General features: G+C 37.6%; 1 protein-coding gene across 3 annotated transcripts in view; it reads left to right on the top strand.

Moving 5' to 3' along the window:
* PCID2 (PCI domain containing 2) overlaps positions 1-16,665 on the top strand; it is a 65,866-nt gene that overhangs the window by 6,142 nt on the left and 43,059 nt on the right. Inside the window, exons 2-3 of one of the 3 annotated variants that reach the window (XM_077158739.1) lie at positions 13,787-13,876; positions 15,542-15,615. The exons of 1 other annotated variant lie outside the window; for it this stretch is intronic. In XM_077158739.1, the coding sequence (XP_077014854.1) occupies positions 13,787-13,876; positions 15,542-15,615 (164 nt within the window). Of the gene's footprint in view, positions 1-13,762; positions 13,877-15,541; positions 15,616-16,665 lie in introns of all 3 variants that reach the window. One more of the 3 variants, XM_077158740.1, reaches the window with a different exon arrangement.

Here is a 16,665-nt window from a genome sequence, read left to right as displayed (position 1 = left end):
CTGGATTTTTATCCTTTTGGGATGGCCGTCATTTCTTGTTTCTTTGTTTGGGTTGTAATCTTTTGTTGTACACCATACATTTTAGTCTTTTAAAAAGTTAACTCGAGTTTCTTCCCTGAGATATTTGTTTCTTGATCTTGTAACCAGCTGGTAATGAGATAAAGATGTTCTTAAGTTTCAGCTCTCCTATCAGGAAGGTCTGTGCAAGGCAAGTGCAGTGTACAGGATCCTCCCTGTCTTTTCTGGGCCCGTGTCCTATTTTTGACTTGTGCTTGTTAGTTCTTGAGATTTCCTGTTTACAGGACTTTGAATGCCCCCTGTATTTCCCAGGAGACAGGCCTCTTTTTCCTGGGTGTTTCAAGCAAGCAAGTCTTTGCCCCAGACTGCCTGTCTCTCTCATTTCTTATACTCCTTTCAGTGTCTCAAGCTGCTTTTTCATGGAGGACATATTCTAGGAGGTGAGGGTGGGGGTGTGGGGCACGCTGGAGAGCAGTTTCCCAGCTCAGGCTTTCCCAGCCAAAGTAGAGCCAGGGACCCATGAAGGGGGCAGAAACCTTCTCTGAAATGCCCTGGGGAGATGATCAGGAAAGGTGCCAGGAACTTCTTCCACGGCTCCCTAAAACTGAACTTGCCCAGCAAATGCAACTCTTCCCCTAACTGTCCCTCACAGCCCTGAGGAAACATAGCATCTTTTTTTTTTTTTTTTTTTCCTCTCATGGGCAGGCACTGGAAATCGAATCCGGGTCTCTGGCATGGCAGGTGAGAACACTGCCTGCTGAGCCTCCATGGCCCACCCAGAAACATAGTGTCTTTTAAGTCTCTTCCACCGTCACATTTGTCCTGCCTGTTTAATAATTGTTCTGGTGGAAGGACTAAATTCCAGAGCTTCCTACTCTACCATCTTCTCACAAGCTCCCTGCAGATAGTTCTTTACCTAGTCTTGTTACGTATATTTCCTGAGTCACTCTTATAGCTGTCCCTTCTTTGCTTTTCCAAACTATTGACGTTGCTTTTTATCTAATTGAATGTAAAAATTATGATTCTAATTTTTCTACACTGGTCATTCTCAGTGAAGCAGAGCAAAGAGGAAAGGATAAGCTTTAAAGGCTTAGACTTTAGCTCAAATTCTGGCTAAACTATTTTTACTAATACTGGGACTTTCGGCAAGCCATCATAATTCCTCTGAATTTCCATCTGTAAATAGAATTCATATGAATATGAATTATGAGAACTAAATGGGGCCAGAAATGCAAAGACCTTGAAACACCATATGTAGTGGATCAATGGCAGTTTTCTTATTTTGATAGAAGCTTTGAGTGATCTGCCTCTATTATTTAAACTTCATTAACTCTCTTTTACCCATAGGAAAAGTTCCAAATACCTTAATATATTATGTGGTCTGTGCTCAGCTGTTTAGCTTTATCTCAACACTGCCTCACCTATCTGATATTCTGACTATAAAGGTTAACTTGACACTTGTCAATATGCCACCATCTGTCTTGTCTTGTCTTTCCTCCTTCTTTCTTTCCTTCCTTCATTCAATACAAATAACTTGTAATTTATAATTGAAAGGCTTTAAGTACATTCACAGTGTTGTACAACCGCTATCGTTAGAATGAGATAATAATGCTAATAATGCTAGTAATGAAAGATACGGAATTTTTTGTCACTCCAAATAGAAATCTTGTATCTATTAAGCAATCACTACCCAATCCTCCCTCCCTCCAGCTCCTGGCAATCACTCATCATCTTTTCAAAATGTTTTGAAGGTTCATCCATGTTGTGTCATGTGTACTTCATGTTAATCCATGCTGTAACATGGGTACTTCATTCTTTTTATGGCTGAATAATACTCCATTCATCAGCTGATGGACATTTGGATTTTCTACTTGTAGGTAATTGTAAATAGCATTGCCATGAACATTTCTGTATATGTTTTTGTTTAAATCTCTTCTTTTAGTTATTTTGGGTATATGCCTAGAAGTGGAATTTGTGTGTCATATATGTGATAATTCTGTGTTTAACTTATTGAAGAATTGACAAACTTTTTCCAAACATGAGCAGTGTATAAAGGTTCCAATTTCTTTACATCCTTGCCATCGCTTGTTATTTTCCTTTTTTAAAATTTTTTATGTCCATCCATGGATATGAATTAGCAATTCATTGTGGTACTATGGTCTTTTTTTGTCTCAAATATTTTACACATTGTGTTCTCTTTACCAAGACTACCTCCCCTTTTTATTAGTGTGGCAAACTCCTTTAGTTAGGGCCTTAGTTTAGAATTAAATGCTTTTGTCTCAGACTTCCATGGTTTTCTATGTTCTTGTTCAAGGACTTATGAAATTTGAAAATTTGATTATTCAGAAGCAACTTAAGAGATTCATGACTTGTATTGATTGTAATTTTGCCAAGTCTTAGGTTGCAATTTAATGTATTAGACTTACCTGTAAAAGCCAGTTGACTATTCAGCATTGCAGCCTCAACCTGACTTGAATCTCTATCATAGAATGTATAATAACACTTAGGAAGTGTCAAATACTTTATTTCTTTATGAAAAAAGGCCTTGAAAAGAAACCCTATACTAGTGATAAAAGTTAAGAGATACAAGTAAATGATGGTTCTTAGCCAGAAAACTAAGTTTTTGGTAATTAAAGAATGGATTCTAGGATTGAATAAGTCCCTTCTGTGGTCTAGAAGGAAAAATGCTTTTTAGGTTTATTTCAGAAAGTGTCCTAGCTGGTGCAGAAACTGATTATGTTATCTGTTTATAGAAGCAATTATATTGAAAGTAGCTATCTAACTGATCTTTTTCTAGTAGCAACTATCAACCTAAGTACTTAATAATTTGTAATTCTCTTAATAAATCTTAGAGGTAGGAATTATTATTCCTAGAGAAATGAGCACTTAGAGATGCTAAGTAACTTGTTGAAATTTCGCAGCTGTTTAGTGGTGGAACAACAATTTTAATCTAGATCTGTTAGAGTTCTTGCTCCACATCACTGTGTTTTACAGAGACAAAGGACCTTATTACTCACCAGCAATATGAGCATCAGCATGTTTGCACTGGTACTGCTTGACCCTAAGTGTCACAGGGATAATGCAGTGTCTCAGGTGGATGCTGGTACATACACCCAAGAGAAAACATTGAACTTGGGGAATCCCCAGTTTTATAGCAAGTAGTAAGCATATAAGCAACCCTGAACATTGGTCCAAGTAAAAGCAATTATTATCTTGCAGTCTTGGTATACCTAGCAAGATACTGGAGCACAAGAGGCCCAAAGAGGTTCATCTCTCCCTGTAATAGGTCATGGCTAAGATGTCTTTTCATCTATTTAGCTACATTTTTATTTTGCACTGTAGGTTTGAACAGGGGTATCAGTCTTCCAGGGCAGTTATAACAAACAGGAATTTATTGGCTTACTATTTGGAGGCTAGAAGTCTAAAATCAAGGTATGTTCAGGCCATACCTTCTCCATAGTCTGTATCTTTCCAGTGGCGGCTTGCTGGCTCTTATCCTCTGCCTCTGTCACTGGCGATCTGTCTTCTCCAGTCTCCTCCTGTTACTGATACTTCTGTGTCCAAATTTCCTTTGCTTATAAGGACCCTAGGCATACAGGATACTGTTTGGCCTTATCTTAATAGTATCTTCCAAGATCCTATTTACAAATGAATTCACACCTACAGGACAGGAAGGTGAGGGTGGGAAGGGGTTAGAACTTGAACATGTCTTTGTGGGAGTCATGATTCAGTCTACCACAATAGGTGTCTGTGTTAGTTTCTATTCGGAGAGGACTGGTTGAATTAATTTACATTTTCCCATATGCTCTACTTTTGAAAATTGATGTTCTGTTTAAAAAAGGGGCATTTTGAATATACCTCCTCCCTAAGAACAGATCTCTTTATTTCTAGTATCTCTTGGCAGGCTGTTATTATTTCTTCAGTGTCCTTTATTTTATTGATAACATTTTATGTCAGATGGCAAATTACATTTTAAAACTGTATTTTTATTTAAAATTTTTATTTTCCCTGAAAAATTTCAGACTTTGAAAGAACAGTGGAGACTCATAACTTTCACTTGGGCCTCCCACCTTCGTTATATATTTCTCTCTGGGTGTGTTTTAGTTTGTTAAGCTACTGGAATGCCACCATACCAGAAACAGAACAGCTTTTAAAAAGGGAATTTATTAGGTTGCAAGTTTACAATTCTGAGGCCATGAAAATGTCCAAATGAAGGAGTCCTGATAAAGATACCTTAACTGCAAAGAAGGGGCCGATGAAGTTTGGGGTTTCTCTCTCAGTTGGGGAGACACATGGTGATGATGTCTGCTAGCTTTCTCTCATTTCATAAGACTTCCCTGGGGGCATTTTCCTTCTGCATCTGCAAAAATCTCTGGCTGTGTGTGCTCTCTTGACTCAAAAGAAGTATTCAATTGAAATCTGGCTGCATTGTCAAATTGGGGACTTTTTTAATGAAAAGGCTGAGGACTGTGGAGCATGACATGTTAACAGTTGGTAAAGCACGTGGAACAGATCATTGAGAAACTGGTAAATTCTTTAAAATTTGCTAATACAGGCTGTTGCCATCCATTTTTTTTCCCTTCACCCCTCCCCCATCAATGATGGGAATTTTACCAGGTTTTATAAGCTTTCTCACAATTTAATCATTGAGGGAGGGTACTGATTGGAGTCTGTTGAAATCCATGCCTGTCAGCAAGCTGTGGTCCTCCTTGGGATCAAGGTCTTTATGGAACTCAGCCAATCAGGTTAGTTAGATCATGCTAAGGTATTGGATGTGGCTAAAGTGGTTGCTGCAGAACAGAGCCAAGGATGTTGTGGCCCAAACCATCTACAGATATCTAAGAATAGCCCTAAGGAAAACAAGAGTAAAAAAATTGGGCTGTGAGATGGCAATCAGTGATTGCATTGTGGCTGAGGCTCCTTTCTAAGCAGGGATCTATACCGCTCATCTGGAGGGACCCTGGTACTTCTAGGCTTCAAGGGTTTGATCCTTATATGACCACTGTATCCCTAGTACTTTCAGCCATCAAGGATGCATTTTGATTTCATAGTGCTAGTTTCAAATTTTGTGACTATTCAACCCTTAGTTACCCATAGATTTCCTCTGGAGAAAGCTCTGGAGACTTAGAGATGTTCAGAAAGTCAACCTCAAGTATGGCCCAATGACCAGAATGCCTTAATGAGAGCTAGCTCTCTCAGGTTCTTAGGGACTAACTTGCTATGCAGAGGTTTTGAAAGGTAAGAATAATAAAAAGCATGCATTTTAGTCAGCCTTATACAAAGGCAATAATGCAACTTAAAATCACAAATAGGGATACTTTAGGGAATTCTTACTCAAATGACCTGTTCATGCTGAGATAAGTTGAGCAAAGTAGAGCATAATTTGACAGACTGGTGCTGAGAACTCCTTTTCTGTCTGCTCTGCCTTGGTAGAGTAAGGAGGAAAATCTGTGTGTTGGGGTTCCTGGTTCCACTGTGACTTGGCTTGCCTATGTGAGGCATGGAAGGTGACTTGTGAAGACACAATTTCAATGAGGCTGAACTGATTAGAAACTGATTTTCTTGGGAATCTGAAAATCGCGATCTAGGAGGGGATTCTCAGTAATTGCAGTTGAGGGCACAGGGTCAGCTATTAATTTGATGATGATTTGAGAATAGGAAAATCCTATGTGAGTTCAGACTAGGCTTGCTTTCCCTGACTAAGAAATGAGTTATCTGAAATCCTCTTAGCACTGTTTGAAAAGTGCCCTTTCTTTCATCCCTGAGAACTTTTGTTTAATTCCCATTGTGAAGAATCATATTTCTCCCGTTTTCCAACCCCTGCCTCTACTTAAAATAAGTTGGAGGAAGCCACTGAAGGCTCTTTTGTGGCTAAGAAACTGAATTCTACCTGGGAATAGTCATAATTACACTTAAAATCCTCTAAATGCAGAAGATTGATCAGTGTCAGTGTCTCCTTCCCTAAGCCAGCACTGTAGTGCTCTTTCCATCTCTTTGATTTTGATTAGGCAATTGCATTTAATTCTGAAACATTTACCTCCACTATGGCAATTGTTTAACCTTTTTATTTTGAATTAATTTCAAACTTACAACACAGTTGCAAAAATAATACAAAGCCATACAGAGATTACAATGTATCCCCCACCAAATACCCACATCTCCCAGTTGAAACATTTGCCACTTTTGCCATATTCTGTCTAGTCATCAGCTATCTGTGTCTTACCATTTTCTGAACGTTTGAGAGCAGATTGCATGCATTGTACTCCTTGAACGCTTCCAGGTACATTTCCTATGAACAAGGATTTTGATTTAAGTATAGTTGTCAAGCTTAAGAAACTTAATGGTGATTAAAGCTTATATTCGCTACTCTATTTTTTCCTTATGTCCCTATAATGTCCTTTTGAGCCTTTTCTACTTCATTCTTAGATCCCATCCAGTTTCATGTGTTGCATTTAAATGCCATTTCTCTTTATTCCTCTTTATTTCCTTTTTAAATTGTGGAAACATATATAAAATGTAAATCTTCCCATCCCAACACCTCCCAACCATACCATTCAGTGAGATTAATCGCATTCACTGTGTGGCAGTATCCTTACCACCACCCATCACTATAACTTTCCCTTTCCCTAGGCTCATTTTGCATTAACTCCCCATTGCCCCTACCCCCCACCCTGGTAACCTGTGCTCTACTTTATGTCTCTCTGAGTTTGCATATTCTCTGATATTTTCTTTGTGGTTACCATGTGGTTTAAATTTAACATCCTAAATCTATAATAATCTCATTTGCTTTGATACTAACTTAACTGCTTCAATAGCAGGCATTAACTATGTTCCTATGATCCTCCCCCTCACCTTTATGTACTTTGTCACAGATTATATATTTATACATAATAAATTCAACACCATTGGTTATCATTACATTTTATGCATTTGCCTTCTAGATCCTGAGGGAAATAAAAAGTAGAGTTACAAATAAAAAATGAAATAATACTGGTTTTTATATTTACCGTGTCATTATCTTTACTGGAGATCTTTATTTCTTCACGTGGCTTCAGTCAATTGTTTGGTGTCCTTTTTCAACCTGCATTTCTTTAGCATTTCTTGTAGAGCCAGTCTTTTAACAAAGTTCTCAGCTTTTGTCTGTCTGGGAATGTCTTAATTTCTCCCTCACTTCTAAAGACAGTTTGCTGGTTGCAGAATTCTTGGTTGGCAGTGTTTTGCTTCCAGCATTTTAAGTATGTCTTCCCAATGTCTTACTGCTTCCATGATTTTTGATGAGAAACCAGAACTTAATCTTATTCAAGGCTCGCTTGCATGTGACACTTTACTTCTCTTGCAGCTTTCAGAATTCTGCCTATATCTGTGGCATGCAGTAGTTGATTATAATGTCATTTCATTATAATGTGTTTGATTATACTATTTATTTGGATTTATCTTGTTTGCAGTTCTTTGAGCATCCTGAATATGTATATTCATGTTTTTCATTCAAGTTGGGAAGTTTACAGCCATTGTTTTCCTGAGTAGTCTCTCTACCGTTCTCCTTCTGGGGCCCCCACAATGCCTATATTGGTATACTTGATGGTGTCCCACAGGTTCCTCAGATTCTGTTCACGTTTCTTCATCCTTTTCCCTTTCTGCTTCTTAGACTGATTACTTCATTTGTCATCAAGTTCAGTGATTCTTTTTTTTTGCTGGCTCCATCTGCCGTTGAATTCCTTTAGGGAATTTTCAGCCTCTGTAACTGTGGGTTTTAGTTTCATTTCATTCCTTTTTTTTCCATAATTTCTATTTCTCTCTTGATTTTCTGTTTATCATTTCCTGATTTCGTTTAGTCCTTTGTCTATATTTTCCTTTAGCTCTTTGAGCATATTTAATGCCATTTTAAAAAAGTGTTTGTCCGAAGTATTCCAGATCTGATTCACCTCATGGACAGTTTGTAATGCTTTAATTTATTCTTTGCATGGGCCATCACTTCGTGTTTCTTTGTGTGTTTTGAAATCTTTTGTCAAAACCTGGACATTTTTTATTTTAGTATATTATTGCTGGAATTTGGTCTTGTCTGTTCCTAAGCTTGTATACAACTAGTGTTATAACAGACCTTTCCTTTAATGCCGGGAGCAAAGGTAAAAAATTCCCACTTTTGCAGTTTGACCTGTGTGAGTAGTCTACTTCAAAACTTTTCCATAGAATGAATTTGGAGAATAGCTCAAGGCCAAAGTGTACGGGCCTCCTAATTCTTTCTATGCATACCTGTTATCTTTAGCTTGCCTGTTGTGACCCCAGGAATTTCTCCATTTATACAGATTCAGCTGTCCCCTTTTCCATAGGAAATGGTTTATTCACAGTCCTGAGTACTGCATTGGATGTCCTACAGCCAGCAATCCCTTGTCTCAGCAGCCCCTTGTGACTGCTCCCCCACAGCAGTCTGTAGGAGAGCTCGGTGGACCACCTTCTACACTCGGGGTAAGGTCTGAGATAGCAGGTCCCTCAAGCCACCACCAGACAGTCTGGCCTGACATATATGCTCCTAATATGTGCATAGGATTACTCTGCTTCCTCTGGAAATGGGATCAAGGATCCTTACTAGGAGCAGGCTGGGCCAGCTTTGCACAGAACTGGTGAGGCGAGGAGGGAGGGGGCAGCCCTGGTGCCACAAGATCCTAGCACTTTTTTTTTTTCCGTCCCCTATCACTTTTAACTCACCTTTTTTCTTGATTCGGCACTTGCCCTGTTACCGCAGTCCTTTAACCATTTTCTGTAGCTTTGAGGGCATTTTTTTATTATTATTATTGACACACAAACGTTCCATACATAGTATACAATCAGTGGCTCACAGTATCATCACATAGTTGTGTATTTATCACCATGATCATTTTTTAGAAAAATTGCATCACTCCAGAAAAAGAAATAAAAAGAAAATGGAAAAAAGTCATACATCCTCTACCTCTTACCCCTTTGAGGGATATGTTTTGATCAGTTCTTGCTGGTTGTTCAAAGCTTCTGTGAGAGGATGGAGCCTTGAAGCATGTCCACCCTTCGATAGGGATGGGGGCCAACCATTCTATTGCAGTATCTCTTTTGCTCCCACACTGAGAACCATGGTTTCCATCTATAACAATATGTTTACTTATTTCCTGTATCTACAGTACTCACAAAATAGTTTCAGTACCACTATGAACAACAAATCTACTAAAAGCTCAAGATCAAGATGTCTTTGTAGTTCTTTTTCTCTTTAGAATAAATCCTACAAAGCACTGTGTTCAAAAGTTACTTATTTGTTCTTTTCCTGTGACATTACGTTATCAGTTGATATCTATTTTGGTACATGTATTTCTTTGTGTATTCAACTTTAGTTTGCTTTTCCTTTTTATTGTATGTCATAATATGTATAATATGTTCATAAATATTACCATAAAAAGTATATTTAGAAACTTCCCTTTCATCCCCATCCCTTGTACCCATTCCTATCCACCCTCTATAGATAGCTATTTCCATTATATTCTTATTCTTCTTACTGTTTTGTTTTTTTTTTTTGAGAAAGAGAGAATATTTTTTCTGATTGTCCCTTTCGTTCTTATGTAGGAAGTAGCATTCTATAATGCTACCCTTTTAAAATTTGAGTTTTTTACTTAACTGTATATTCTGATAACTCATCTTTGTTAGTTCGTAAAGCTCTTTTTCTTTTTTTTTTAAATTTTGCACAGGTGCCTTTCAGTAAATGTTTCACAATTTATTTGACTAGCTTTCTGAGGGGTAGGCATTTAGATTGTTTCTAATATTTTGTGATTACAAGTAATCCCTCAAGCAATAACCCTGTCAAATGTTTCATGTTTCTAGTTGTATATCTTTTTTAAAAAAATATTTTTATTGAGAAACCTTCACACACATACATTCCGTACATGGTGTACAATCAGTGACTCACAATATCATCATATAATTGTATATTCATCACCACGATCATTTTTTGAGAACATTTGCATCACTCTAGAAAAAGAAAAAGAAAAAAGAAAAACTCATACATACTATACACCTTAACCCTCCCTCTTATTGACCACTAGTATTTCCATCTACCCAATTTATTTTACCCTTTGTCCCCAATATTATGTATTTTTTATCCGTATTTCTTTACTCATCTCTCTATACCCTGGATAAAAGGAGCATCAGACACAAGGTTTTCACAATTGCACAGTGACACTGTAAATGCTATATCTTTATATAGTCATTTTCAAGAATCTAAGCTACTGGACCACAACTCAATATTTTCAGGTACTCCCTCCAGCCACTCCAATACACCATAAACTAAAAAGGGATATCTATTTAATACATAACTCTCAACTCTGTCTGAAATCTCTTAGCCACTGAAATTTTGTTTTGTCTCATTTCTCTCTTCCCTCTTTTGGTCAAGAAGGCTTTCTCAGTCCCTTGATACCAGGTTCCGGCTCATACTGGAATTTCTGTACCATGTTGCCAGGGAGGTTTACACTGGGAATCATGTCCCCTATAGGAAGGAGGGTAGTGAATTCACCTGCTGAATTTGCTTAGAGAGAGAGGCCGCATCTGAGCAACAAAAGAGGTTCTCTGGGACTGACTCTTAGGCCTAATTTTTATTTTTTAATTATTAATTTTTTTTTAAATACCAAAACACACCAAACAAACACAAACATTCTTATTTTGATCATTCAGTTCTACATATATAATCAGTAATTCACAATATCATCACATAGTTGCATATTCATCATCATGATCATTTCTTGGAACATATGCATCTATTCAGAAAAAGAAATAAACAGAAAACAGAAAAAAATTTATACATATCATACCCCTTACCCCTCCTTTTCATTGATCACTAGCATTTCAAACTAAGTTTATTTTAACATTTGATCCCCCTATTACTTATTTTTATCCCATATGTTCTACTCATCTGTTGACAAGGTAGATAAAAGGAGCATCAGACACAAGGTTTTCATGATCACACAGTCACATTGTGAAAGCTATATCATTATGCAATCATCTTCAAGAAACATGGCTACTGGAACACAACTCTACATTTTCAGGTAGTTCCCTCCAGCCTCTCCACTACATCTTGAATAACAAGGTGATATGTACTTAATGCGTAAGAATAACCTCCAGGATAACCTTTCCACTCTGTTTGGAATCTCTTAGCCATTGACACTTTGTCTCATTTCACTCTTCCCCTTTTTGGTCAAGAAGGTTTTCTCAATCCCTTGATGCTGGGTCTCAGCTCATTCTAGGTTTTCTGTCCCACGTTGCCAGGAAGGTCCACAGCCCTGGGAGTCATGTCCCACATAGACAGGGGTGGGTAGTGAGTTTGCTTGCTGTGCTGGTTGGAGAGAGAGGCCACATCTGAGCAACAAAAGAGGTTCTCTTGGGGGTGACTCTTAGACCTAATTTTAAGTAGGCTTGACCTATCCTTTGTTGGGGTTAAATTTCATATGAACAAACTCCAAGACTGGGGGCTCAGCCTGTAGCTTTGGTTGTCCACACTGCTTGTGAGAATATCAAGAATTCAACTTGGGAAAGTATTGGCAGGCTTCCGGGCCAAGATCGTGGCTTAACAATGTGCGCGTTTTAGTTCATCCTCCAGAACAACTACTAAATAACCAGAAACAGTACGGAACAGCTCCTGGGGCCACATCAGTGACCAGACACACAGTGTATCCCAGTCTGGACCAGCTGGACCAGCTGCGAGCCCCCCCCAGAACTGTGAGTTCCCCAAGCCACGGTGGCCAGCGCCCCTTCCCCACAGGCTGCTTCCCAGAGGGGAAAGGAAAGAGACTTTACCAGTAGCAGAGGCTGAGCCCAACCAAATGCCAATTGTGGAATTAATTAACAAATTCTGACTACTAAAAATAGGCTCCCAGCTCAAGTGAACCTGGTCAAAGCAGAGGTCACTGATTTTTGCCCTGGCACCAAGGGGAAGGGCTGATGGAAAAAGGAGAAAACAAAAAAAGGAAACAGAGGTTTTTGTGGCTGTGTTTCTACAAAGGCTTGACTGCCTTTGGATACGGCAGCAGGACTTCTCAGGCTGCAACTGCCCCAGGCATAGGCAGAAACAAGCTCGTTTGAGGGCTTGTCTGGAGCCTGTGCCTTCCCCAGGGGAGGGGTGAAGCCCAACTCAGGTGGAATCCCTCCCTCAAGGAATTCAGACACCAGGGCTTGGTAATTTGAAGCCAATAAAACCAGCCTACAACCTCTCCTCTGTCTCCGCCACACCCCCAGCAAGGACAGTCTGCCAAATTTAAAGGTACGGCATCATGTTGTGCTGGTGGGACCTGCAGGCAGACAGGCACCACATATTGGGCAGGATAAGAAAAACAGAGCCCAGAGACTTCATAGGAAAGTCTTTCAACCTCCTGGATCTCACCTTCAGGGAAAACCAACGCAGGTGACTCTTTCCTCCTGATAGGAGGCCAGTTTGGTCTGGGAAAATCCGGCTGGGATCTATAATACGTAAGTAGACCCTCCTAAGGGTGGGGGGAAAAAGGCACCATACAATACAAGCAGGGCAAGAAACAAGAAAACAAGAACTGAAAAATTCTCCTCTGTTAAACGAAACCTAAGCTAGAGGTCCAGATAAAGCTGAATTGAATGTCAAAGAACAAATAAACAACAAATTCATCCAGCAAGAAAACCCTAGGTGAAAGAAGTGAAAGCGATCTCCAGAATAAACTAATTAAGGTAATTAAATGCCTATTCGCCAGCAAAAATAACAGATCACATAGGAAAATTGAAGATATGACTCAGTCAAAGGAACAAACCAACAATTCAAATGAGATACAGGAGCTGAAACAAGTAACTCAGAATATACGAACAGACATGGAAAACCTCATCAAAAACCAAATCAGTGAATTGAGGGGGAATATGAAGAAGGCAAGGAAAGAACAAAAATAAAAAATCGAAAGTTTGAAAAAACAAATCACAGAACTTATGGGAATGAAAGGCATGGTAGAAGAGATGAAAAAAACAATGGAAACCTACAATGGTAGATTTCGAGAGGCAGAAGATAGGATTAGTGAACTGGAGGACGGAACATCTGAAATCCGACAAGAAAAAGAAAATATAGGGAAAAAAAATGGAAAAATATGAGCAGGGACTCAGGGAACTGAAAGACAATATGAAGCGCACGAATGTGTTGTGGTTGTCCCAGAAGGAGAAGAGAAGGGAAAAGGAGGAGAAAAACTAATGGAGGAAATTATCACTGAAAATTTCCCAACTCTTATGAAAGACTTAAAATTACAGATCCAAGAAGTGCAGCGTACCCCAAAGAGAATAGATACAAATACATGTACTCCAAGACATTTTCTAATCAGAATGTCGGAAGTCAAAGAGAAGGAGAGAATCTTGAAAGCAGCAAGAGAAAAGCAATCCATCACATACAAGGGAAGCCCAATAAGACTATGCATAGATTTCTCAGCAGAGACCATGGAGGCGAGAAGACAGTGGGATAATATATTTAAATTATTAAAAGACAAAAATGGCCAACCAAGAATTCTATATCCAGCAAAATAGTCCTTCAAAAATGAGGGAGAAATTAAAACATTTTCAGACAAAAAAATCACTGAGAGAATTTGTGACCAATGGAGTTATTTTTATTGGCTTAATGAGTACTGATTTGTTGTTTTGATTGTTCTTAATACTGTCAAACACAGGTAAAATTAATTTTAATGGTGTACAATGAATTGGTATGCTACATAAAAATAGAATGTTTTGTTTTTCTATTTAGGTTTTCTTTTCCCTAATATTTTAGGTATATGAAGCAATTGACACCAGAGATGGAACATCTTGTGCGGAGTTGGTGTCTTTTAAGCATCCTCATGTAGCAAATCCCCGGCTTCAAGTAGGTGAAAGAATTATGCACTTAGGTGTCTAGAGTAAACAATTTCTTAATAGAAACTCAGAGTGTGAATAAGAAGAAAACTAATATTGTCACTTATTTAAAAATATCAAAGTTCTTTTACAATTTAAATAATCCCAATTCAGGTAACATTTATTGAGTAGCCATATGTATCAGTTACACAGTATCTTATGTACCTTATATTATTATATTGAATTCTCAAAACAACTTGAGATTTAGAGAGGTTATTTAATGTATCCTAAGTCATACAGCTGAGAAGTAGTTGAGTTTAGACTCTAATCCAGGCTTGCCTGTCTCTAAAGCCCATGCTGTCTCCACTAAACAACAATTATTCTCTAAAATAAGGCTCAGCAAACTAAGGACCATCCTGTCGTTTTAAATAAAGTTTTATTGGAACATAGCCATGCCCGTTTGTTTCATGAATTGTTTATGGCTGTGTTTGTTCTACAATGGCGTAGTTGTGTAGGTGCCACAGAGATCTTAAGGCCCACAAAGTCGGAAATATTTACTACCTGGCCTTTACGGGAAAACATTTGCTGACCTCTGCTCTAGTACATCAGTATCCTTGACTTAAAGGATGAATAATATCCAGCAATATTTTCTAAAGAAAAATGTCATTGAAATTTTGTGAAGTCCTATTTCCTCCTTGTTTCTCATATCAATATTAGAGTGTGTTCCTATTGGGGAGTAAAATTTTCTTTTGGGAGAGTTATGTGTAGGTGATTATATTTGACAATATATAGGGATTCATCCTTGGAGTGGTAAGAGGCTTTTTTTTTTTTTTTTACTGTGCAGCTAAATTGAAAACTACAGCTCTGGATAGAAGTTAGTGCTAGACATTTGATGGATTCAGATTCAACTTATTTGGCCAGAATACCTCAGAAATGGTGCTATGTACTTCATATAGCATCACATCAGAAGGCACACACATGCCTTTTTGTCCCAATTTTAATCTAAGGTTGATCTCTTCATTGCAGAATTCCCCATTAACCCTTCCTCTTATGGTTTCATTCATCGGTGGCCATTGTCTCAATCAATTATTTTATTAGTGTTGTAGGATGGTGATTTTACTGATATTGTCATTTTCACTTTCACATTTTTATATGTATATACACATATATTTATTATATCAGTATGGACTCAGCAATTCCTTCTTTTTATTCAATGATCTGTAATCCATTGTGATTCTCAAATTATCTAAAATTAAGCCTCTGGAAGGAAAGGAAGAGTTAACAATAAATTTCAGAAAGTTGAGAAGGTAGCTTTGAAGGAATGATTCTTAAAGTGGACTTATCTCTAACTCATATTTTATTTGTATCTAACATGACACATAGTAGCTGCTTAATAAATGTTTTTTCATTGACTGACTATTAAATATTAGAATATATTAAAAAGTGCCTAGAATATTACCTGGCTCTTAATAGGCAAAACTGAAATGTATTCACAGGTGTCTACTGCCTTATACAAAGGGAGTGCTTGATAAATATTTTGTTGAAGTAATGAACCTTTTATTTAGAGATGCTAAAGTAAGTGTTGCTTTTAGCTGAAAAGTGTTAAGTTTTTGAGACAGGTTTATCTAAATCTCTTTCTGCACATTGCTTTCATTCTATGCCTATCAATTTTGCTTTTGCTATTCTTTTAAATTAGTTGCCTTCTCCAGAAGAAAAGTGTCAGCAAGTTTTGGAACCTCCTTATGATGAAATGTTTGCAGCTCATTTAAGGTAATATACTGGTGAGGAAGAAAAGCTGAAAATTGCTGAATTGATTAGGGATTTTATTTTACATCATCTTATTATTATAGATGTGAATAATGTACTTTGACAGAGTAGGAAAGTACATTTGTAATTTCACTTTGGTAAATAAAGCCTGTGAAAATTTTGCAGTTATAGTTTAAAATCTTTTTTAAAAAATACTTTAAAATCTTATTAAACATTTTGTTTTCATTTTAAGGATTATGCATGTGTTTAAAATTTTTTTTTAAATTGTGATTGTGTATCTTTATGTGTCTATTGTGTAATACTATAAAAATATCACTTAATAGTTATTATAGTAGTCTTTTATTTTGTAGGATGTGGAGGCCAACCCTTGACTTGCTTTATTTCATGGAAATATGTCATTTTAAATCTCTTTGCTTTACTAAGAAAGAGCTAAACAAAGCAAATGAAAGACTGCTTTTTTTCCCTTTTTTTTTGTATGGGCAGGCACTGGGAATTGAACCCGGGTCTCTGGCATGGCAGGCGAGAATTCTGCCACTGAGCCACTGTTGCACCACCTTTATGTCTCGTATCTACTAGTTTTATCTCTAAAACATAAATTGACTCCAAACTTTATGTCCCAAAGCAATGTCCTTCCTGAATGCCTATGGTATTTCAGAGCAGTTGGAGTGGGGGTGGGGCAAAGTGGGATTTATAAGCAGGGAAACCTCATAAGCCTTTAGATCTTTGGAAGAGTTGGGATACCATTATATTCATTCCAGCAGTGAGGCAACCAGTTTTCTTTGTGCAGTGTTTGGTGAGGTCGTAGACTTGATGATGAAATTGACTAATAAGGTTTTGCCCAGCCATGAATTTAGTTAAAGCTTCATTTGCCAACGTATTTATATAGTAGAAGGACCATAATGCATTATCAACGTGTATTATTAATAAAACCTCTTGGAACCAGGTTTTCCCAATTTGGAACTTGGAAGAATAGTTTCAAAACATTATGTGGAATTTCAGCTTATACCAATCTCAAATATTCATTTTTGTGTTTCTTATCTTTCAACCTTTTTT

Source organism: Tamandua tetradactyla, chromosome 4 (assembly GCF_023851605.1).
Source record: "Tamandua tetradactyla isolate mTamTet1 chromosome 4, mTamTet1.pri, whole genome shotgun sequence".
Classification (NCBI taxonomy): Eukaryota; Metazoa; Chordata; class Mammalia; order Pilosa; family Myrmecophagidae; genus Tamandua; species Tamandua tetradactyla.
This window is presented reverse-complemented; position numbering and strand designations above follow the sequence as displayed.